We start from the raw sequence: 24,579 nt of genomic DNA on the forward strand, positions 1-24,579 counted from the left end.
CAAAAAAAAAGATATAAACAGAATGTTGTGGAGTAGTTTAAATACATTTTTGTTTACACCACTGGACTTGAAAGGAACACTGGTACCCCATGTATATAGCCTTGCTATTTTTATTTTACTGCTGATCTTTAATTATGTGTTACTTTTATTTCTTATTTTTTACTTAACACATTTTTCTTACAACTAAGTTGTTGGTTAAGGGCTTCATTTCAGAATGTCACTGTAAGGTCTACACATAGTAGTATTCGGCGCATGTGACAAATACAATTTGATTTGTTACACATGAAAACATGTTGTGAACCTGGTGTGACATTTTTGAAGCTGTGCCGATACCTAGTGGACATCAAGAAGACCTACACTACACACATATATATACACACACACTTTAACCTTAAAACAGATGGGATGCTTTACATAAGTTGCTCTTTTTTATTAGACACTAATATATATGTCCAATAAACAGACGTTCAAAAGTCGGAATGTAAAGCCACAACGACTGGAAAGTTATTCAAAAGCAGCTGTAGTGAATCAAACATCTTGGGGTTACCTGAAATAGGTAAAAGTATATATTTTAAATGTTCTCATTTATTTAATCTTTATTTAACTAGGCAAGATGAACTTAACAACATCGACATAGACACAAGTTACCTGCTATATTTGGGAAAAAGGATTAACACAGAGAGAACTTGGCAAAATACAATGCATGCTTCTGTAATACGAGTAGGTATATACAGTATCATCGGTAACAATTGTGTACAAGCCACCTAGTTAATAAAATACCGGGGCTTGCGGTCATTAGTTACATTTCAACCACAGCGATTCCCCAGTTGAGGGGCAACAGAGTTCACCCGCAAATGCAGGAACCCCGGAAATAATAACTAAACCTACGAACGAGAAATGGTGGAGGCTACCAGAACGAAGAGACATTTTTTCCGAATAGTGAAAAACGTAATTACATAGCTCACTCGGTATCTCATTCTACTGTTATACGACTCTGTGTGCGTTGTTTGTTGGCAACCTTGTTATTTACGAAGTTTTTGGAACGGATTCCTGTTGGAACGTTCCACAAATTATACCCACCCAAAACAACATTTACGAGACAGACCGCACCTTGAAGAAGAATAATTGTTTTTGCTATGGACAAACATTACAAATAAACTTCGTGGTAAGTTGATGCCTATTCGGCTTCTAGTTAGGTGAATAGATCGTGCTGCGATCTGTCGTCCAACAACATCATCATCATATTTAAATGCCATGACCAACAAAATGTCTGATAACGCCATTTGATTTTGTCGCAGCAATAGAGTTGCCACATTTAGCCAATAAACTATTTTTCTATAACGTTGTCGGGCGATTTAGGAAGGAATATCGCCATAACTTCTAACGGCCTAAGACGTACAATTTCCCATCAAAATAATAATTATTGTGAGCTAATGTGACTCAAAGGAATGTTTATATGTTGCAAGAGAAAAAAATACGCCATTATTAAACATAAAAAACGTTAGGCTAAATTGGCAATTGTGCCGTTATGTGGCAGATGTTAAGACTACAAACCGTTATAAATGGCATATTTGCGAGATTGACTTTTCCTTTCAATAGGCATAGGCTAGACATAATGACTAAACTATTTTTTTGTGTGTATTTGTAATTCAACGTTACCATGGTTTGGTTAGCTATCTGAAAGTACCATATAGCCCCTCTCGTTGCCAACTAATTTTCAGGGTAAGTTGTTAGGCAGGTTGATTTGTTGCTAAAAGTTGCTAAATTACGTTGTGATGTCATTGCGTGATAAAGTAAAACTGCCTCATTACGTAGAATACACAATAACGTTACTCAAATTGACTGGCCATCTCGGCGAAAAATATGATTTGACATTTGTTCAGGTACAGATTCCCACTCTTTTGTGTATTTCTGACTGTACACTTTTGATTGAGACATGTTGTAAGTTATGTTCAAGATCAAACATTCTGGCTCGTCGAAAACGTGCTGCAGCTGCAGCAGCCAACAATGATTTGCAATTTGCTGAAATTGCTGCTGGCCTGCTGCTGCCTGTGCACGAGCTGAGCGCCTGCTGCTGACGTCACTCGCAATGCACTTTTGCAGCCAGGCGCGTATGTTGTGACCGAGAAAATCATTTTTGTGTCATTTAGAGGGAAGATGCTGCATTTTAGCGTTTGAGTCACTTTTCAAATGTTGCTAAAAGTTCCAAATACATTTTAAAAGTAGCTACATTTGTTGCTAGGTGCTGTTTGAAAAAAAAAAGTTACCAGGGTAGTCTGAAAAGTTGCTAAATCTAGCAACAAAATTGCTAAATTGTTGAAACTGCATCCTTTGTGTGTCTTTCACTAAGATACCAGTTGCATTAACATAGAGATGTAGGTAATGCGTCAGTCTCATTACATTCTGTGTTTGACAAGTAGCCCATGTCTTGTTATAAGAATACATGTGAAACAAGCTAAAAACAAACAAAAATAGCCAGGCCTTTTAATTTGGTAGTTTATGGCCTCAATCTCACTCATTGCTCTCCCCAAGACCAGAGCCCCGGGAAACATGAGCTACCCCCCTTGTTTTTTCAATTTCCGCCTGAAGACACCCAAATCTAACAGCCTGTAGCTCAGGCACAGAACCAAGGATATGCATATTCTTGGTACCATTTGAAAGAAAACACTGAAGTTTGTGTAAATGTGAATTGAATTTAGGAGAATATAACACAATAGATCTGGTTTAGATAAAACAATGGAAAAAAAAAACATACGTTTATCGTAAATCATGCAACGCGTTATGTCAAGATCGCCGATTTTAGAGAAACAACAAATGTCGGTACATATAACTGTCTTATGTCGGCTGAAAGCTTAAATTCTTGTTAATATAACTGCACTGGCCAATTTACAGTAGCTATTACTGTGAAAAAATGCTATTGTTTGAGGAGAGCTCCTAACAACTAAACACTTTTTTTTCACCACGATAGGTTTGATAAATTCACCTCTGAAGGTGAAATGTATACTTACATTTTGAAATCTCTGTTCTGTGCGACAGAGTCAGGGTATATGCAGCAGTTTGGGCCGCCTGGCTCGTTGCGAACTGTGTGAAGACTATTTCTTCCTAACAAAGACAGCCAACTTTGCCAAACGGGGGATGATTTAACAAAAGCGCATTTGCAAAAAAAGTACAATCGTTGCACAAATGTACCTAACCATAAACATCAATGCCTTTCTTAAAATCAATACACAGAAGTATAGATTTTTTAAACCTGCATATTTAGTTAAAAGAGATTCATGTTAGCAGGCAATATATTAAACTAGGGAAATTGTGTCACTTCTCTTGCATTCATTGCACGCAGAGTCAGGGTATATGCAACAGTTTGGGACGCCTGGCTTGTTGCGAACTAATTTGCCTGAATTTTACGTAATTATGACATAACATGGAAGGTTGTGCAATGTAACAGCAATATTTAGACTTATGGATGTCACCCGTTAGATATAATACGGAAAGGTTCCGTATTTCACTGAAAGAATAAACGTTTTGTTTTCCAAATGATAGTTTCCGGATTTGACCATATAAATGACCAAAGGCTCGTATTTCTGTGTGTTATTATGTTATAATGAAGTCTATGATTTGATAGAGCAGTCTGACTGAGCGGTGGTAGGCAGCAGCAGGCTCGTAAGCATTCATTCAAACAGCACTTTACTGCATTTGCCAGCAGCTCTTCGCAATGCTTCAAGCACCTATTAGAACATCCAATAGTCAAAGGTATATAAAATACAAATGGTATAGAGAGAAATAGTCCTATAATAACTACAACCTAAAACGTATTACCTGGGAATATTGAAGACTCATGTTAAAAGGAACCACCAGCTTTCATATGTTCTCATGGTCTGAGCAAGGAACTTAAACGTTAGCTTTTTTACATGGCACATATTGCACTTTTACTTTCTTCTCCAACACTTTGTTTTTGCATTATTTAAACCAAATTGGACATGTTTCATTATTTATTTGAGGCTAAATAGATTTTTTTTATGTGTTATATTAAGTTAAAATAAGTGTTCATTGTTCATTCAGTATTGTTGTAATTGTCATTATTAGAATATATAAAAATCGTCCGATTAATCGGTATCGTCTTTTTTTGGTCCTCCAATAATCGGTATCGGCGTTGAAAAATCATAATCGGTCGACCTCTAGTCTTATGTCTATTTTCCTATGACCATATGGGTATACTTTTTTCTTTATGGAGTTATGAGTAGTGTTTCTATTGTAGTAGAAAGTAGTAGTGTATAATATATATATATATATATATATATATATATATATATATATATATATATATTTTTTTTTTTACACATTACTCACATGGGAAGTTGTGTCAAAATGGGGCAGGTAACAGTCCTGAGGTTTTGGATTGAAGTTTACATGCCTGGAGTGATATGTGAAGGAGTGTATTGTTGTGTTTTTTTTTTATACAAATCTAACCAGATTAGGTCTGCTGGATTGTTGGGATTTCTCCCGATGGGTTATAGGTCTGACTTCCTGAACCTGTGGCTCTGCGGTGAAGTTGACAGTGTGATGGGGAGTATAAGCCAATTTGAAAAAATTGTTTCAATAGAATGTGTTATTGTCTTTACCATGTTATAGACATTGTTATTACGAATAATTGGTAAAAGTAATAATTTATCATATAGTCAATGCTTGTCTGGATTTCCTGAATTAAAACTGAACTGAACTAAACTGTTCTGATTTGTTCTTTCCTGAGGTTATCATGAAAGGTGACATATCTGTCTTAATGCATGAAAGAGAAAGTTGGACCGAACAGTGCTTTTACCTCAAACCCCCTCTAACCGGCTAAAGAAATGTTGTTCAATACGGCCCTGTCCGCACCACTTCTACCGAGAGACCTGAGTCCTGAGTCAGCAACCTGTGTGCCACGTCCAATCGGATCAAATCAAATGTATTTGTCACATACACATGGTTAGCAGATGTTAATGGGAGTGTAGTGAAATGCTTGTGATTCTAGTTCCGACCATGCAGTAATATCTAAGAAGTAATATAACCTAACAATTCCACAACAACAAGTGTAAAGAAATGAATACGAATATGTACATAAAAATATATAAATGAGCGATGGCCGAACAGCATAGGCAAGATGCAGTAGATGGTATAGAGTACAGTATATACATATGAGATGAGTAATGTAGGGTATGATAACATTATATAAAGTGGCATTGTTTAAAGTGGCTAGTGATACATTTAATTACATCAAGATGGCAAGATGCAGTAGATGGTATAGTGTACAGTATATACATATGAGATGAGTAATGTAGGGTATTTAAACAGTATATCAAGTGGCTAGTGATAAATTGATTAAATCAATTTCCATTATTAAAGTTGCTGGAGCTGAGTCAGTATGTTGGAGGCAGCCACTCAATGTTAGTGATGGCTGTTTAACAGTCTGATGGCCTTGAGATAGGAGCTGTTTTTCAGTCTCTCGGTCCCCGCTTTGATGCACCTGTACTGACCTCGCCTTCTAGATGATAGCGTGGTGAACAGGCAGTGGCTCGGGTTGTTGTTGTCTTTGATCTTTCTGACCTTCCTGTGACATCGGGTGGTGTAGGTGTCCTGGAGGGCAGGTAGTTTGCATCCGGTGATGCGTTGTGCAGACCTCACTACCCTCTGGAGAGCCTTACGGTTATGGGTGGAGCAGCCGACGTACCAGGCGGTGATACAGCCCGACAGGATGCTCTCGATTGTTCATCTGTAAAGATTTGTGAGTGTTTTTGGTGACAAACCGAATTTCTTTAGCCTCCTGAGGTTGAAGAGGCGCTGCTGCGCCTTCTTCATCACGCTGTCTGTGTGGGTGGACCATTTCAGTTTGTCCGTGATGTGTACGCCGAGGAACTTAAAACTTTCCACCTTCTCCACCACTGTACCTTCCATGTGGATAGGGGGGTGCTCCCTCTGCTGTTTCCTGAAGTCCACAATCATCTCCTTTGTTTGGTTGACGTTGAGTGTGAGGTTATTTTCCTGACACCACACTCCGAGGGCCCTCACCTCCTCCCTGTAGGCCGTTGTTGTTGTTGGTAATCAAGCCTACCGCTGTAGTGTCGTCCGCAAACTTGATGATTGAGTTGGAGGCGTGCATGACCACGCAGTCGTGGGTGAACAAGGAGGGCTCAGAACGCACCCTTGTGGGGCCCCAGTGTTGAGGATCAGCGGGGTGGAGATGTTGTTACCTACCCTCACCACCTGGGGGCGGCCCGTCAGGAAGTCCAGTACCCAGTTGCACAGGGCGGGGTCGAGACCCAGGGTCTCGAGCTTGATGAGGAGTTTGGAGGGTACTATGGTGTTAAATGCTGAGCTGTAGTCGATGAACAGCATTCTCACATAGGTATTAATCTTGTTTTCATTATACCAGAGAATCTTGTTTCTCATGGTCTGATGGTTTGCCTTTTAGCAAACTGCAAGCAGGTTGTTATTTGCCTTTTACTGAGGAGTGGCTTCTATCTGGCTCTCTACCATAAAGTCCTGATTGGTGGAGTGCTGCAGAGATGGTTGTCCTCTGGAAGGTTCTCCTATCTCCACAGAGGAACTCTGGAGCTCTGTCAGAGTGACCATCGGGTTCTTGGTCACCTCCTTGACCAAGACCCTTCTCCCCCGATTGCTCAGTATGGTCGGTGGGCGAGATCTTGGAAGAGTCTTGGTGATTCCAAATTCCTTCCATTTAAGAACGATGGAGGCCACTGTGTTCTTGGGGACCTTCAGTGTAGCAGAAACGTTTTGGTACCCTCCCCAGATCTGTGCCATGACACAATCTTATCTTGGAGCTCTACGGACAATTCCTTTGACCTCAGGGCTTGGTTTTTGGTCTGACATGCACTGTCAACTGTGGCACCTTACATAGACAGGTGTGTGCCTTTCCCAATCCTGTTCAATCAATTGAATTTACCACAGGTGGACTCATCTCAAGGATGTTGTAGAACATGTTTCTACAGTTGTAGAACCATCTCAAGGATGATCAATGGAAACTGGATGCACCTGAGCTTATTTTTGAGTCTCATAGCAAAGGGTCTGAATACTAATGTAAAATTATTCTGTTTTTTATTTTTAATAAATTAGCAAACATTTCTCAACCTGCTTTCCCTTTGTCATTATTCGGTATTGTGTGTAGATTGGGGAGATATTTATTACATTTTAGGATAAGGCTGTAACAAAATTTTGAAAAAGTGAAGGGGTCTGAATACTTAACAAATGCACTGTATGTAACTTGTTAAGCACATTTTTACTCCTGAATTTATTTAGGCTTGCCATAACAATACTTATTGACTTCAGACATTTCAGCTTTTCATTTTTAATTAATTTGTAAAATTGTCTAAATATAATTCCACTTTGACATTATGGGTTATTGTTTGTATGCTAGTGACAACAAAAATATAAATTTTATCAATTTTAAATTCAGGTGGTAACACAACAAAATGTGGAAAAAGTCAAGGGTTGTGAATCATTTCTGAAGGCACTTTTATACGGTATGTTGTCCTTAGAGTTGTGCAAAGTTATTAAAATCTTAATGAAAATGATGTATCCATGTATGATATTTCATTTTTTGGGGGGGGTGGGGGACATTTTCTATACTTTCTTTCACTTTCAAAATGTGGAGTAGGTTGTGTAGATCTGTAGGATAATTCTTTCCCTCAAATGTTGGAAAAAAATGGAAGGCAGCAAAATGTGAAAAGTGCAAGGGGGTGTAGAGCACAACAGTTAGTTATCAACAATTGCAACAACATTACATCAGAATGTAATATAATTCTATAATTCCATTTTTCCTAGTGACCCTTGCAATGAGAAGAGCAAAGCATGTCACGGAAGCTGTTCTATGCTGTGTGATTCTACTCGTCATCCAAAGGAGTTCAGAAAGTAGGTTTCCAATTTATGTCATAAAATCTCATACTATTGAGCTCAAGTTTTTTTATTTTTGACACAGGGCAGGCAATAACACACACCAAACACACACTCCCATCATTCTAGACCTTGTCCTTTTAGGAAACAACAAGGCACACACATCAGCTCAGTATGTTCACTATGTTTTGAGACGTGATGAACATGCACAAGCATCTGGAATGTCTTGAATATCTTACTCTTGAATAACGGTATGAACAGAGTCAATGTTTTTAGCTTATTATTCTAATACTATATTCACTACGTAGCTTCAGCCTGGACTGGGCACAGATCTGAATATGCTTTGGCCATCTCTGACTATGGCTGCCCAAATGGGATTAAGGTCCAATACGTTTTTGCAATAGTCGTACACAAATGTCTGCATCAATAGGAGATCATATTTCACAAGCACAGCTATATACAAACAATTCTTATTTGTGTATGTTTAGGTACCATTTCTGTAAATTATTATAGATTTTTTTTAGTTTAAGCATCTATTCTACAGGTACATTTTTGAATGTTTTTTGAGCCTATGTTTTCTCAAGGTATACGGGTGATTGGAGGAAGCAGGACTGTGGTACAGGGAAAGGACGTGGACTTATCCTGCAGACTGCTAGAGACAGATGAGGAGCTTGAACAGATAACATGGCAGAAAAGGACTCTGGAAGAACCAGAGAACCATAATTTCTTGATTATTTATCCCAGTGGGGTTACTGACTTTATTTCATCGAATGGATTGGAAAATAGAGTCCAGTTTTTTGGGAACCCGGCAGAAAACATTGGTTCTATTCGAATAACTGCTGCCAGACTGTTGGATGAAGGCACCTTCACATGCGTCTTCAGTGTTTTCCCAAGTGGAATATACAGTATAGAGATACCTCTTACTGTGCTAGGTAAGAACACTTCCTTCTTTGCCTCACTGTTTCTACTTTTGACATTGTAGAAAGAGTGTGAAATATCAATACCAGAAAGTGGGTAGGGGTTCATTATTAAAGTAAAGTAAGAGCAGAGACCTCATCTACACATTTCTGTTATTTGTTTTTTTTAACCAATATCCTCTTACTTACCACCGACGTTGTAACGAGAGCACATCAACTCTCAATATACTCAGTGGTCAGTTTATTAGGTACATCCATCTAGTACCTGGTCGAACCACCCTTTGCCTCCAAAACAGCCTGAAGTCTTCGGGGAATGGAAACGTTTCACAATTGGTATCAAGGGATCTAACGTGTGCCAGCAAAAAATGCCCCACACCATTACACCACCGACACCAGCCTGTACCGTTGAAACCAGGCAGGATGGGGCCATGGACTCATGCTGCTTACATCAAATTCTGACTCTGCCATCAGCATGACGCAACAGGAACCGGGATTCGTCAGACCAGGTGATGTTTTTCCACTCCTCAATTGTCAAGTGTTGGTGATCGCGTGGCCGCTGTCACACACTTTGTAATCGGGTGTGGTCGTCTGCTACAGTACCCCATCCGTTACGAGGACCGATGAGTGGTGCGTGCACACCGTTGTACTGCGCCGTTATTTGCCTGTTTGTGGCCCGCCTGTTAGCTTGTAGGATTCTTGCCATTCTCCTTCGACCTCTCATCAACGAGCTGTTTTCTCCCACTGGACTGCTATGGGCTGGATGTTTTTTGTTGGTCGCACCATTCTCGGTAAACCCTAGACACCGTCTTGCGTGACAAGCCCAGGAGGCCAGCAGTTTCTGAGATATTGGAACCGGCGTTCCTGGCACCGCCGATCATGCCACCCTCAAAGTTGCTTAGGTCACTCGGTTTGCCCATTCTAACTTTCAATCGAACATTGACTGAATGCCTCGACGCCTGTCTGCCTGCGTTTATATAGCAAGCCACGGCCACGTTAACTTAATCTTAGGAGCAAACCATTTTTGCTTGACTGTCAGTCACTTTGGATAAAAGTGTCTACTAAACAGCATATATTAATATACAATTTTCAGATGTAAGTAGTATTTCTTCAAAAGTCTTAAGTTCAAAACTGTAAGGTGATGACACTTGTAATGCTCCCTATCTTATGTTCAGAACCTTTTTATTTATTTTTATTGAACACAACTTTTACCCCCGAGTCATTCATGCAAAATCTTAAGTTTTCTAAGAAATACCATGGGAACATTTTGTTTTGTCACCAATACAACAAGCTCACTGCAAAAGATACAAGATACACATTACAAAACTGTTATTTTTGAAGTGCTGAATAGTAGATAGTAAATATAAATTTCAATACAGTATTTGACTAACCTGTCATCCAAAACCGAATTTTATCATACCAATTTCTTTCTATCACTTTGGTGCAATTTTCAGGTATAAACTATTAGCAAAAAAATCCAAACAGATCATCAAGGCTTATGTTGCAAAAGTCTATTTTTAATTGACAAACAAATACACAAAATAATTTGTTCACTGCACCAAATCACTCTTTCACTTAGAATACATTTTCAAGTATAAGTATCTGCTTTCACAATGCAATACTCACTTACTTTTGAAATGACTTGACATTTAACTATGACTGAATCCATCAGTTCAAAACTGATACCTACTGAATCAAAATTGTAGAAAGGTCAGTTTAGGTATAGAATTGCTGAATACAGTAGAATTCTATACTTTTAGATAAAATCCTATTTTATTTGACACAGTCTACACCTGTTGGTTACGAAGTAACAGTGAAATGCTTACTTCCGGGCCCTTCCCAACAATACAGAGAGAAATAAAATAGATAAATAATAGAAAAGTGGTAACACGTAATAATGATAAATGCACAATGAGTAACAATAACTTGGCTATATTCACGGGGCCCCAGTACCGAGTTGATGTGCAGGAGTATGAGGTCATTGATACCGATATGTACATATAAAGTGCATTTGGAAAGTATTCAGACCCCTTTAATTTTTCCACATTTTGTTAAGTTACAGCCTTATTCTAAAATGGATTCAATAGTTTTTTCCCCCTCATCAATTTACACACAACTGAAATTTCACATTTACATAAGTATTAAGACCTTTTACTCCCGAGTGGCGCAGCGGTCTAAGGCACTGCATCTCAGTGCAAGAGGCGACACCACAGTCCCTGGTTCGATTCCAGGCTGAATCCCATCCGGCTGTGATTGGGAGTCCCATAGGGCGGCGCACAATTGTGCCAGCATCGTCTCCTTCCTGAGCGGTATGATGGCTGCGTGGTCCCATGGTGTGTATACTTGCATACTATTGTTTGTACAGATGAACGTGGTACCTTGGAAATTGCTCCCAAGGATGAACCAGACTTGTGGAGGTCCACAAAAAAAATCTGCGGTCTTGGCTAATTTATTTTGATTTTCTCATAATGTCAAGCAAAGAGGCACTGAGTTTGAAGGTAGGCCTTGAAATCAATTGACTCAAATGATGTCAATAAGCCTATCAGAAGCTAACCAGAATAGAAAGAGGAGTGGGAGGCCCCGGTGCAGAACTGAGCAAGAGGATAAGTAAATTAGAACCCCAGCATCCCAGAGTCGCCTCTTCACTGTTGACGTTTGGACTGGTGTTTTATGGGTACTATTTAATGAAGCTTCCTGTTGAGGACTTGTGAGGCGTCTGTTCCTCAAACTAGACACTCTAATGTACTTGTCCTCTTGCAGTAAATGTGTAGATACTAATGATGCTTATTGCAACATGAGCATTTGAATACGTTTCACGTGACTGGCTGTGTGTTTGTTTTTTCACTGAAATTTACAACTAGTTCATATTTTCTGTTCTCTATTTGTTTGTTTGCTGGTCATAGTACCTCCAGTGATGAGTGTTACAGTCGATGTCCCTCCTGTCATTGGAGAGAATGAGGATGTCTTGGCATCCTGTTTGGCTGCTGGTGCCAAGCCACAGGCAGAAGTGAGGTGGAACACGAATGCATTCGGCAGTTTGGTGAGGACTGTGACCAACTCCACCCAGCACGCCAACGGCACCACCACGGTTGTCAGCCACCTGCTCGGGGTGCCAACCAGAGCAGCCAATCAGCAGCAGGTTCAGTGTGTGGTCAACCAGTCTGCACTGGCAACAGAGAGGACCCTGGCCTACACAATCAACATCAACTGTAAGTATGAACTCTGCCTTCACTGGCTGTGGGCCTAGTAGCACCTCTAACGTGTGGGTGTGGGTGGTAGGCCTCTACTCTACCCATGGAGCCTGTTCTGTGGCTTCTGACCTGACACATTTGGCAGGAGGTTAGGAAGTGCAACTCAGTTTCTACTTCTTTTTGTGGGCAGTGTCTTCTCTTGAGAGCCATGTCTGCCTACGGTGGCCTTTTTCAATAGCAAGGCTATGCTCACTGAGTCTGTACATAGTCAAGGCTTTCGCTAATTTGGGGTCAGTCACAGGGGTCAGGTATTCTGTCACTGTGTACTTCTTGTTTAGGGCCAAATAGTATTCTAGTTTGCTCTGTTATTTTGTTAGTTCTTTCCAATGTGTCAAGTAGTTTTCTTTTAGTTTTCTCATGATTTAATTGTGTTGCTTTCTTGGGGCTCTGTGGGGTCTGTTTGTGTTTGTGAACCGAGCCCCATGACCAGCTAGCTTAGGGGATTCTTCTCCAGCTTCATCTCTCTGTAGGTGATTGCTTTGTTATGGAAGGTTTGGGAATCGCTTCCTTTTAGGTAGTTGTAGAATTGAACGGCTTTTCTGGATTTAGATATTTAGCAGATATCGGCCTAATTCTGCTGTACCTGCATTATTTGGTGTTTTATGTTGTACACTGAGGATATTTTTGCAGGATTCTGCATGCAGATTCTCAATTTGGTGTTTGTCCCATTTTGTGAATTCTTGGTTGATGAGCGGACCACAGATCTCACAACCATGAAGGGCAATGGGTTCTACAACTGATTCAAGTATTTTTAGCCAGTTCCTAATTGGGATGTCGAATTTTATGTTCCTTTTAATGGCATAGATGGCCCTTCTTGCCTTGTCTCTCAGATCGTTCACAGCTTTGTGGAAGTTACTTGTGGCGGTAATGTTTAACCGAGATATGTATAGTTTTTTAGGTGTGTGTATAGATTGTGTATAGATTGTGGTGTCTGTATTTGTGGTCCTGGCAACTGGAACATTATTTTTGTCTTACTGAGATTCACTGTCAGGGCCCAGGTCTGACAGAATCTGTGCAGAACATATAGGTGATGCTCTAGGCCATCCTTGGTTGTGGACAAAAGCACCAGATCATCAGTAGACATTTAACTTCAGATTCTAGTAGGGTGAGCCCGGGTGCTGCAGACTGTTCTAGTGTCCTCACCAATTCCTTGATATACACAGTGCATTCGGAAAGTATTCAGACCCTGTTACTTTTTCCACATTTTGTTACGTTACAGCCTTATTCTAAAATGTATACATTTTTCCCCTAATCAATCTATACACAATACCCCATAATGAAAAAGGAAAAACAGGTTTTTAGAAATGTTTGCAAATTTACAAAAATAATTAAATATCACATTTACTTAAGTATTCAGATCCTTTACTCAGTACTTTCTTGAAGTACCTTTGGTATTGATTACAGCTGTTAAGTATTCTTGCATATGATCATACAACCTTGGGACACGTGTATTTTGGAGTTACTCCCATTCTTCTCTGCAGACCCTCTCAAGCTGTCAGGTTGGATGGGGAAGAGTCACTGCACAGCTATTTTCAGGTGTCTCCAGAGATGTTAGATCGGGTTCAAGTCCGGGCTCTGGCTTGGCCACTCAAGGACATTCAGAGACTTGTCCCAAAGCCACTCCTGCGTTGTTTTGGCTGTTTTCTTAGGGTCGTTGTCCTGTAGGAAGGTGAACCTTCGCCCCAATCTGAGGTCCCGAGCGCTCTGGAGCAGGTTTTCATCAAGGATCCCTCTACTTTGCTCCCTTCATCTTTCCCCCGATCCTGACAAGTCATCCCCCCATCATAATGCTGCCACCACCATGCTTAACCATAGGGATGGTGCCAGGTTCCTCCAGACGTGATGCTTGACATTCAGGCCAAATAGTTCAATCTTGGTTTCATCAGACCAGATAATCTTGTTTCTCATGGTCTGAGAGTCCTTTAGGTGTCTTTTGGAAAACTCCAAGTGGGCTGTCATGTGCCTTTCACTGATGAGTGGCTTCTGTTTTGCCACTCTACCATAAAGGCCTGATTGGTGGAGTGCTGATGGTTGTCCTTCTGGAAGGTTCTAACATCTCCACAGAGGAACTCTAGAGCTCTGTAAGAGTGACCTCCCTGACCAAGGCCCTTCTCCCCCAATTGCTCAGTTTGGCTGGGTGGCCAGCTCTACAAATAGTCTTGGTGGTTTCAAATTCTTTCTATTTAAGAGTGATGGAGACCACTGTGTTCTTGCAGACCTTCAATACAGCAGGCATTTTCTTTGCCCCTCCCCAGATCTGTGCCTCGACACGGTCCTGTCTCGGAGCTCTACGGATAATTCCTTCGACCTCATGGCTTGGTTTTTGCTCTGACTTGCACTGTCAACTGTGGGACCATATATAGACAGGTATGTGCCTTAACAAATCATGTCCAATCAATTGGATTTACCACAGGTGGACTCCAATCAAGTTGTAGAAATATCTTAAGGATGATCAATGGAACAAGGATGCTCCTGAACTCAATTTCGAGTCTCATAGCAAAGGGTCTGAATACTTATGTACAGTTGAAATTGGAAGTTTACAACATAATTTGAGTCATTTGGAGGTGTACCTGTGGATGTATTTCAAGGCCTACCTTCAAACTCAGTGCCTCTTTGCTTGACATCATGGGAAAATCAAAAGAAATCTTCCAAGACCTCAGAAAAATAATTGTAGACCTCCACAAGTCTGGTTCATCCTTGGGAGCAATTTCCAAATGCCTGAAGGTACCACGTTCATCTGTACAAACAGTAGTACGCAAGTATAAACACCATTGGACCACGCAGCCGTCATACCGCTCAGGAAGGAGACGTGTTCTGTCTCCTAGAGATGAACGCACTTTGGTGAGGGAACTGTGAAGATGCTGGAGGAAACAGGTACAAAAGTATCTATATCCACAGTAAAACGAGTCCTATATTGACATAACCTGAAAGGCCGCTTAGCAAGGAAGAAGCCACTGCTCCAAAACCGCCATTAAAAAGCCAGACTACGGTTTGCAACTGCACATGGGGCCAAAGATGGTACTTTTTGGGGTAATGTCCTCTCGTCTGATGAAACAAAATAGAACTGTTTGGCCATAATGACCATCGTAATGTTGGTAAGATAAAGGGGGATGCTTGCAAGCCGAAGAACACCATCCCAACCATGAAGCACATGGGTGGCTGCATCATGTTGTGGGGGGGCTTTGCTGCAGGAGGGACTGGTGCACTGCACACAATAGATGGCATCATGAGGGAGAAGTTAAACAATTTAAAGGCAATGCTACCAAATACTAATTGAGTGTATGTAAACGTCTGACCCATTGGGAATGTGATGAAATAAATCTTTCTCTCTACTATTATTCTGACATTTCACATTCTTAAAATAATGTGGTGATCCTAATTGACCTAAGACAGGGAATTTTTACTAGGATTAAATGTCAGGAATTGTGAAAAACTGAGTTTAAATGTATTTGTCTAAGGTGTATGTAAACTTTCAACTGTAAATAAGGCATCCCTGTCTCACCCCACGTCCCTGTGGAAAGAAATGTGTGTGTTGCCAATTTTAAATGCACACTTGTTTGTGCACACTTGTTTGTGTACATGGGTTTTGTAATGTTGTATGTTTTTTCCCCCAACACCACTTTCCATCCACTCATGCCTCTCTCTCTCCCTCTCCATAGATCCACCTCAGACAGTGAACATTACTCTTAGTGAGGCCTCCCCAGCCACAGTTTTCCTATGTGTAGCAGACAGCAACCCAAAAGCCTTCTACACCTGGACCAGGTAGCCTATGCTTTTACACACCTACAGTGCCTTTAGAAGGTATTCAGAAGCCTTGAACTATTCCACATCTTGTTGTTACAGCATGAATTCAAAATGGATTAAATTGATTTATGTTCTTCTGCACACAATACCCCATAATGATAAAGTGAAAACATGTATTTAGTAATTTTTGCAAATTTATTGAAAATGAAATGCATAAATATCTTATTTAAGTTTTTCCACCCCTTAGTCAGTACATGTTAGAATCACCTCGGCAGTAATTAAAGCTGTGAGTCTTTCTGGGTTAAGTATCTAAGAGCTTTTCACAACTGGATCTTGCAGCATTTGCCCATTATTGTTAATAAATTGTTTAAGCTCAAATTGGTTATTTATCATTGCTAGACAACTATTTTCACATTCTGGCCATAGATTTTCAAGTAGATTTAAGTCAAAACTTTAACTTGGCTTGTCTTCTTGGTAAGTAACTCTAGTGTAGATTTGCCTTGTGTTTGAGGTAATTGTGCTGCTGAAAGATTAATTCATCTCCCAGTGTTTGGTAGAAAGCAGACTGAACCAGGTTTTTACCTCTATGATTTAGCCTGTGCTTAGCTCCATTCGGTTTCTTTTTTATCCAGTCCTTAACGATTACAAGCATACTCATAACATGATGCAGCCACAACTCTGCTTAAAAATACGGAGAGTGGTACTCAGTAATGTGCTGTATGTTTGGGGCAAATCCAATAACACTTTGTATACAGGACAACAAGTGAATTGCTTTGCCACATTTTTTTAGGTATTACTTTAGTGTCTTATTGCAAACAGGATGCATGTTTTGGAATATTTGTATTCTGTATAGACTTCCTTCTTTTCACTCTGTCAATTAGGTTTGTATTGTGGAGTAACTACAATGTTGTTGATCCATCCATCCATCTCCTATCACAGACATTAAGCTATGTAACTGTTGTAAAGTCCCCATTGTCCTTATGATGAAATCCCTGAGCGGTTTCCTCACTCTCCAGCAACGAAGTTAGGAAAGACACCTGTATCTTTAAAAAAATATATTAATAAATGGCGGGGGGGGTAGATCAGCTTTAATATTGAAGTTAAATTGAAGCTTCCATCAATATAATTGTCTAAATAATTTTCAATCCCCCATATATATATATTTTTGTATGTGTATATACATATATACTGTACATACTGTGTCAGTCAAAAGTTTGGACACATACTCATTCCAGGGTTTTTCTTTATTTTTACTATGTTCTGCATTGTCGAATAATAGTGAAGATATCAAAACTATGAAAAAACACATATGGAGCTGTGTAGTAACCAAAGAAGTGTTAAACAAATCAAAATATATTTTAGATTTGAGGTTCTTCAAAGTAGCCACCCTTTGCCTTGGTGACAGCTTTGCACACTCTTGCAATCCAATGTTTATTTTTTCATTTCATGCTGTTGGTGGTAAGTGCATTTGATTTAGTGGCCCTAGCGTTGAGAAGCCAAAGTGTTCCCATTTTGAACTATTTCATATGTTTGAAGGTAAAACTCTGCCTACCAAGCAAGTCCAGAGAGCAAATCAAGTGCACCTATAGGCGTACCGCTGACCATTCAGATCACCGTGTCTGCAGTTTTCTCACGCCTTAGACTGTAAAAAGAAGCCTCGAACGCACAGCAAAATTGATCATGTGAGATTTGAAAACTTTTAAACCCATGACTAGAGAGAGACTCAACGAATACAGCAAGGAGCTGCTGTAATATGTATGGACATATTAAAGTTGTTATTCATTGACCCCGACATATACATTCCTTATACATGTAAAGTAATCAATAAGTTTTAGTATGATAACATGAATAAGTATATTTCAAGCTAGAATACAACAGTCCCTCTTTTTTGAATAGTAGCTCCATACTAGAATGTGATTTGATGCTGGTTTTGCAGATGACCAGTATATGCTGGTACACTGCTGACCAGTATTGAAAACACAACCAAGGCAGGTCACCAGTAAAAATACTACCAAGGCTGGTCATGCGCCAAATGCAATCTTCGCTCTCTCTCTCTCATCTTCTATCCTATCATCTCTCCTTCTGCTAAATCATTCTCCCTCCTGTCCCCTGATTCTGCCTATTCGACCCTACTCTCCTCCCAATCCGCATCCTATTGACTCACACTGTCTCCTTTCCTCCCGGCTGGCTCGGCCCTCCACTCCTGCTCCGTGGCTGAGTGACTCATTGTGAGCTTACAGAACAGGGCTGTTGGCAGCTGTGCGAAAATGGAAAGAAAACTACATTTCCATGGGACCGATCATCCTTTCACTCCCTCCTCTCTACCTTTTCGTTGCTTAATAACCTTTTTGGGATAGGGGGCAGCATTTTCACTTTTGGATGAATAGCGTGCCCAGAGTGAACTGCCTCCTACTCTGTCCCAGATGCTTATATATGCATATTATAATCAGTATTGGATAGAAAACACTCTGAAGTTTCTAAAACTGTTTGAATGATGTCTGTGAATATAACAGAACTCATATGGCAGGCAAAAACCTGAGAAAAATCCAACCAGGAAGTGGGACATCTGAGGTTTGTAGTTTTTCAAAGCTTGGCTTACCGAATACACATTGCGATATGGATAAAGTTGCACATCCTATGGCTTCCACTAGATGTCAACCGTCTTTAGAAACTTGAATGAGGATTCTACTATAAAGGAGGGGCTCATGAGACCTCTGAGTCAGTGGTCTGGCAGAGTGCCTTGGTCTCATGACACGCGCTCCCGAGAGTTATCTCTCGTTCCAGTGCTTTTTCTTCAGACAAAGGAATTCTCCGGTTGGAACATTATTGATGTTTAATGTTAAAAACATCCTAAAGATTGATTCCATACATCGTTTGACGACATGTTTCTAAAGGACTGTAACGGAACTTTTCGAGTTTTAGTCTGGACAAAGTGCTTGCGCCTCATGAAGATGGATTACTGGGCTGAGCACGCTAACAACAAGTGGCTATTTGGACATAAATGGTGGACTTTCAGGAATAAATCAGTCATTTATTGCCGAACTGGGATTCCTGGGAGAGCCTTCTGATGAAGTTTTTTAAAATCTGACACAGCGGTTGCATTAAGAAGAAGTCTATCTTTTATTCTGTGAATAACACTTGTATCTTTTATCAATTTTTATGAGTATTTCTGCAAAATCACTGGATGTTTTGGAATCAAAACCTTACTGCACGTAAGGCGCCAATGTAAAATGAGATTTTGGGATATAAATATGCACATTATCGAACAAAACATACATGTATTGTGTAACATGATCTCCTATGAGTGTCATCTGATGAAGATCATCAAAGGTAAGGGATTCATTTTATCTATATTTCAGCTTTTTGTGACTCCTATCTTTGGCTGGAAAAATGGCTGTGTGTTTTTTCAACTTAATCATGTGCTTTCGCTGTAAAGCGTTTTTGAAATCGGACACGATGGGTAGATTAACGAGATGTTATTGTGTGAAAGTTACATATTTAAAAACATATATTTTGGAATTTCGCACGCTGCCTTTTCTGCGGAATGTTTTTGCGGGGTTCCGCCTGCCCTAGAAAGGTTAAGCCACTTTCTATCACTCTCAATTTCAAACCTCTTATTCCTCCACCCCCTCTGTGGACGACTTTATCAACAACTTTTAAAACCATTTTGAAAAGATAGTTGACGACATCCGTTCCTCATTCACTATTGAGTCCACTGGTCCCACCCTTGACAAATACCAAATACCCTTGACCTCTTTTTCCCCTCTCTCCAGAGGAAATCTTGCGACTAATGAGGTATGACAACCTGCCCGCTCGACCCCATCTTCTACCTTCTCCAGACCATCTCTGGACACCTTCTCCCATTCCTGACCACTAGCTGCGTCCCCTCTGAATTCCATATGTCCCAAGTCACTCCCTCCTCAAGAAACCAATCCCTTGAACCCTCCTCAATCCCCTTTATTTTCTTTCCAAAACTTGAGCACAATGTCTCTTACCAACTCTCTCGCTATCGCTCTCAGAACAATCTTCTTGACCATAACCATAATTCAATACTTCGCCTCCCGAATGGCGCAGTGGTCTAAGGCACTGCATCGCAGTGCTAGCTGTGCCACTACAAATTCTGGGTTTGAGTCCAGGCTCTGTCGCAGTCGGCCGCGACCATGAGACAAATGGGGCGGTGCACCGTTGGACCAGCGTCGTACAGGTTAGGGGGGGGTTTGGCCGGCAGGGATGTCCTTGTCCCATCGCGCACTAGCGACTCCTGCGGCGGGCCGGGCGTAGTACACGCTGAAACGGTTGCCAGATGTACTGTTTTTCTTCCAACACATTGGTGCGTCTGTCTTCCGGGTTAAGTGGGCATTGTTAAGAAGCAGTGCGGCTTGGTTGGGTTGTGTTTCGGAGGACGTACAGCTCTCGACCTTCGCCTCTCCCGAGTCCGTATGGGAGAGTTGCAGCGATGAGACAAGACTGTAACTACCAATTGGATATCATGAAATTGGGGAGAAAAGGGATAACAAAATATATATATAATAAAAGGAGAGAAAAAAAGGAAAAGGAAAATAAAGGATTCCATACTGGTCACTAAACAAAAACTGCTCTTCTCTGTGTCAAGGAGGCTTTCCGCACTGCCAAAGCTGACTCTCTCCTCTGTTCTCATCCTCATTGATCTTTCGACTGCCTTTGACACCCTCTTAGGGCTGGGTTACTATAGGGCTCTGCATACATTTGGATTGCATCCTACCTGGCTGGCCGCTTCTACCAGGTGGCGTAGAGATGATCTGTGTCTGCACCACATACTCTCACTACTAGTGTCCCCCAGGGCTCGGTTCTAAGCCCTCTTCTCTCTATACACCAAATCACTCATCTCCGTCATATCCTAACATGGTCTCTCCTGTCATTGCTATGCGGATGACATGACACATACTTTTCCCCTTCCCCTTCTGACACCCAGGTGGCAACACGCATTTGGCAGATATCTCAGCTTGGAATTTCGTCCCACCGCCTCGACAAGACAGAGCTGATCTTCCTCCAGGGAAAGGCCTGCCCGCTCCAGGACCTCTCCATCACGATTGACAACTCCACGGTGTCCCAATCACAGAGTACCAAGAACATTGGCATGATCCTGGAGAACACAAACACAACATCGTTCTCTGCGAATATCAAAGCAGTGACTCGCACCTGCAGGTTCATGCTCTACAACGTCCGTAGAACATCCTAATCCAGGCACTTGTCATCGCCCGTCTGGACTACAGCAACTCGCTGTTGGCTGGCCTCCCTGCTTGTGCCATCAAACCCCTGCAATTTATCCAGAAGGCTGCAACCCACCTGGTGTTCAACCCGCTCCTCCGCACACTTCACTGGCTTCCAGTCCAAGTTCGCATCCACTACAAGACCATGGTACTTGTCTATGGAGCAGCAACAGGAACTGCCCCTCCCTACCTTCAAACCCTATACCCCAACCATACTACTCCATTCTTCCACATCTGTTATTTTGGCCCTCGCACCCCTACATGAGGGCAGCTCCCGTTCATCCCAGTCCAAGCTCTTCTCTGTCATGGCACCCCAGTGATGGAACCAGCTTCCCTCTGAAGCCCATCTTCCAAAAACATCTGAAGCCCTACCTCTTCAAAAAGTATTCTAAATAATCCCACAGCACCCCCACCCCACCTCCCATTTCTTCCAAAAAATGTGTTTGGTGAACTAACACTTGCACTTGACTTTCTTTTCCCCCTATCATGACATTGCCCTCTTTGTGTACAGCGAGCACTTTCCCCCTCTCTCTGTCTCCTACAACCAGGCTGCTGGTCAGAAAGGTTGTAAATTCCTGGAGGAGATTATCTCCTCGTGGCCACAGTATAGAGAGAGAGTGAGTTTTCATAGAGAGAACAAAGGAATTTCTTCCACCTCACAGAACTTGAGGTCCGAACAACATTTATGTTCTGGAGAAGATATAAAAGATTAGTGAAGAATCCAGCTACGAACTGGTCCGTTTGGTACAATTTTGTGAAACTCATGGAAAACAATACGGCCCCCTTACCATAACGCTGTTTATATAATAGCCTCAGTTATGAGGCTTTACATCTAATTGTTGTATAAGATGAATGAGTGAGGATGATACTGTTTGTGAAATTGTGTAATGTGTATTTGGACTGTTTAATGAAGGAAACTCCAATTCCCTTTGGAGTTTAACTAAATCAAGTCTCCGTATAAATGCACCTGCACTGTGATAGTCTCAGAGGTCCGTTAAAAGCGCAGAGAGCATCATGAAGAACAAGGAACACACCAGGCAGGTCCGAGATACTGTTGTGAAGAAGTTTAAAGCCGGATTTGGATACAAAAAGATTTCCCAAGCTTTAAACATCCCAAGGAGCACTGTGCAAGCGATAATATTGAAATGGAAGGAGTATCAGACCACTGCAAATCTACCAAGACCTGGCCGTCCCTCTAAACTTTCAGCTCATACAAGGAGAAGACTGATCAGATATGCAGCCAAGAGGCCCATGATCACTCTGGATGAACTGCAGAGATCTACAGCTGAGGTGGGAGACTCTGTCCATAGGACAACAATCAGTCGTATATTGCACAAATCTGGCCTTTATGGAAGAGTGGCAAGAAGAAAGCCATTTCTTAAAGATATCCATAAAAAGTGTTGTTTAAAGTTTGCCACAAGCCACCTGGGAGACACACCAAACATGTGGAAGAAGGTGCTCTGGTCAGATGAAACCAAAATTGAACTTTTTGGCAACAATGCAAAACGTTATGTTTGGCGTAAAAGCAACACACCATCCCCACTGTCAAACATGGTGGTGGCAGCATCATGGTTTGGGCCTGCTTTTCTTCAGCAGGGACAGGGAAGATCGTTAAAATTGATGGGAAGATGGATGGAGCCAAATACAGGACCATTCTGGAAGAAAACCTGATGGAGTCTGCAAAAGACCTGAGACTGGGACGGAGATTTGTCTTTCAACAAGACAATGATCCAAAACATAAAGCAAAATCTACAATGGAATGGTTCAAAAATAAACATATCCAGGTGTTAGAATGGCCAAGTCAATGTCCAGACCTGAATCCAATCGAGAATCTGTGGAAAGAACTGAAAACTGCTGTTCACAAATGCTCTCCATCCAACCTCACTGAGCTCGAGCTGTTTTGCAAGGAGGAATGGGAAAAAATTTCAGTCTCTCGATGTGCAAAACTGATAGAGACATACCCCAAGCGACTTACAGCTGTAATCGCAGCAAAAGGTGGCGCTACAAAGTATTAACTTAAGGGGGCTGAATAATTTTGCACGCCCAATTTTTCAGTTTTTGATTTGTTAAAAAAGTTAGAAATATCCAATAAATGTCGTTCCACTTCATGATTGTGTCCCACTTGTTGTTGATTCTTCACAAAAAAATACAGATGTATATCTTTATGTTTGAAGCCTGAAATGTGGCAAAAGGTCGCAAAGTTCAAGGGGGCCGAATACTTTCGCAAGGCACTGTATTTGATAAAGATTAATCTTCAGTTTAATGATGCCAAAGACACAGCACCCCCTTACTAGCTCTGTGTTTACTGATAGCTACTTTATTGAGGAAAAATGTGCTTACTTTCACTGTGATATGTGGTTGTCCCACCTAGCTATTTTAGGATAAATACACTAAGTTGCTCTGGATAAGAGCGTCTGCTAAATGGCTAAAATGTGAATGTCACCAGTGAAAACAAAGGCTTTTTACTAGCTAAAACACAACGAAGGCTGCTCACCAGCCTATGCTTGTCTTTTTCAGCAGGGTCAGGCCTTCTCCTCACCCTCTCTCTCTCTCTCTCCCTCAGAGTGGGCCAGCCATGGCCTCAGTCTGCAGTGAGAGCAGAGGGAAACACACTGCACCTCATCAGCCTCAGCTCTGAGCTGAATGGCCTCTACAGCTGTGAGGTCTCCAATCCTTACGGAAGAGCGACTGGCTCTCAATATGTGCATGTCGCCTCCTGTAAGAATACCTGAGAGAGAAAAAATACAAATATACACACACACATGCAGGCACACACACACAATTCATGATGGTTGCTTTACTGGCTGCTTATACTTGAATTGTTATATTAGGGACAATTATGTGAAATGTGATGTAGCATGTATGTATACCAAAGTTGAGCAAGATGCTCACTTATATTTCACTGCGTGTGTTAGTATCAGACGTATGGCCTCAAATCTTTTTCTACCGGGAGATTTAAAAACTAAGACTGTTATGGTGACCGTATTACCGGCACAACGGCGGTCACGAGTCATGATGGCAGTCAAATTCCATGTGACCGTTTAGTCACGGTTGTTAGGCTTCTCCAAGCTCTGATGCTGCTGATGGACATTCTTAGCCTACCAAACTTGCTAACTGCCTGGTACTCAGCACTATTGTCCCTCTAATCACTCAAACATCAATGCAATTGTAATTAAAAATCGAATCAAACACTTCATGAGAGCCCTTGAGCTCATGTTGCAAGATATTTCTATTGGCTATGCGATTGCGTGAGAAAACAGTGATGGCCTGTATTAAAAAGAGGATCCCATCAGCTTTCTATAGGCTAGGCCTACTATATTTCTTTATGTATCAACTTTCCTAATATTAAGCACATTGCGTATCTTTACTACAGGAGTATAGCCTACCTGGCTGGCATGAAAATGAATCACGGGAAAAGCGCCCTCCATTCGCATTCACTATTTAAGTGCATAGATTTCCTGTTTTTTTCCCCCTGCCCCTGTTTCGATACAGGTGCATGATAATGGTCCATTCTAAATCAAAACAAATTTCATAGAT

The 24,579-nt window shown here is 41.2% G+C and overlaps 1 protein-coding gene across 2 annotated transcripts in view; it reads left to right on the forward strand.

Annotated features, from left to right (window-relative positions):
- Positions 1-726: 726 nt before the first annotated feature.
- LOC139380637 (nectin-3-like) overlaps positions 727-24,579 on the forward strand; it is a 32,358-nt gene continuing 8,505 nt past the window's right edge. The window contains exons 1-7 of one of the 2 annotated variants that reach the window (XM_071123528.1): positions 727-1,165; positions 4,515-4,942; positions 7,816-7,902; positions 8,469-8,816; positions 11,702-12,007; positions 15,709-15,811; positions 23,606-23,760. In XM_071123528.1, coding sequence (XP_070979629.1) covers positions 7,827-7,902; positions 8,469-8,816; positions 11,702-12,007; positions 15,709-15,811; positions 23,606-23,760 — 988 coding nt within the window. In that variant the 5' untranslated portion in view covers positions 727-1,165; positions 4,515-4,942; positions 7,816-7,826. The remainder of the gene's footprint in view (positions 1,166-4,514; positions 4,943-7,815; positions 7,903-8,468; positions 8,817-11,701; positions 12,008-15,708; positions 15,812-23,605; positions 23,761-24,579) is intronic. The other variant, XM_071123527.1, reaches the window with a different exon arrangement.

Source organism: Oncorhynchus clarkii, chromosome 22 (genome assembly GCF_045791955.1).
Source record: "Oncorhynchus clarkii lewisi isolate Uvic-CL-2024 chromosome 22, UVic_Ocla_1.0, whole genome shotgun sequence".
In the NCBI taxonomy this organism is placed as follows: Eukaryota; Metazoa; Chordata; class Actinopteri; order Salmoniformes; family Salmonidae; genus Oncorhynchus; species Oncorhynchus clarkii.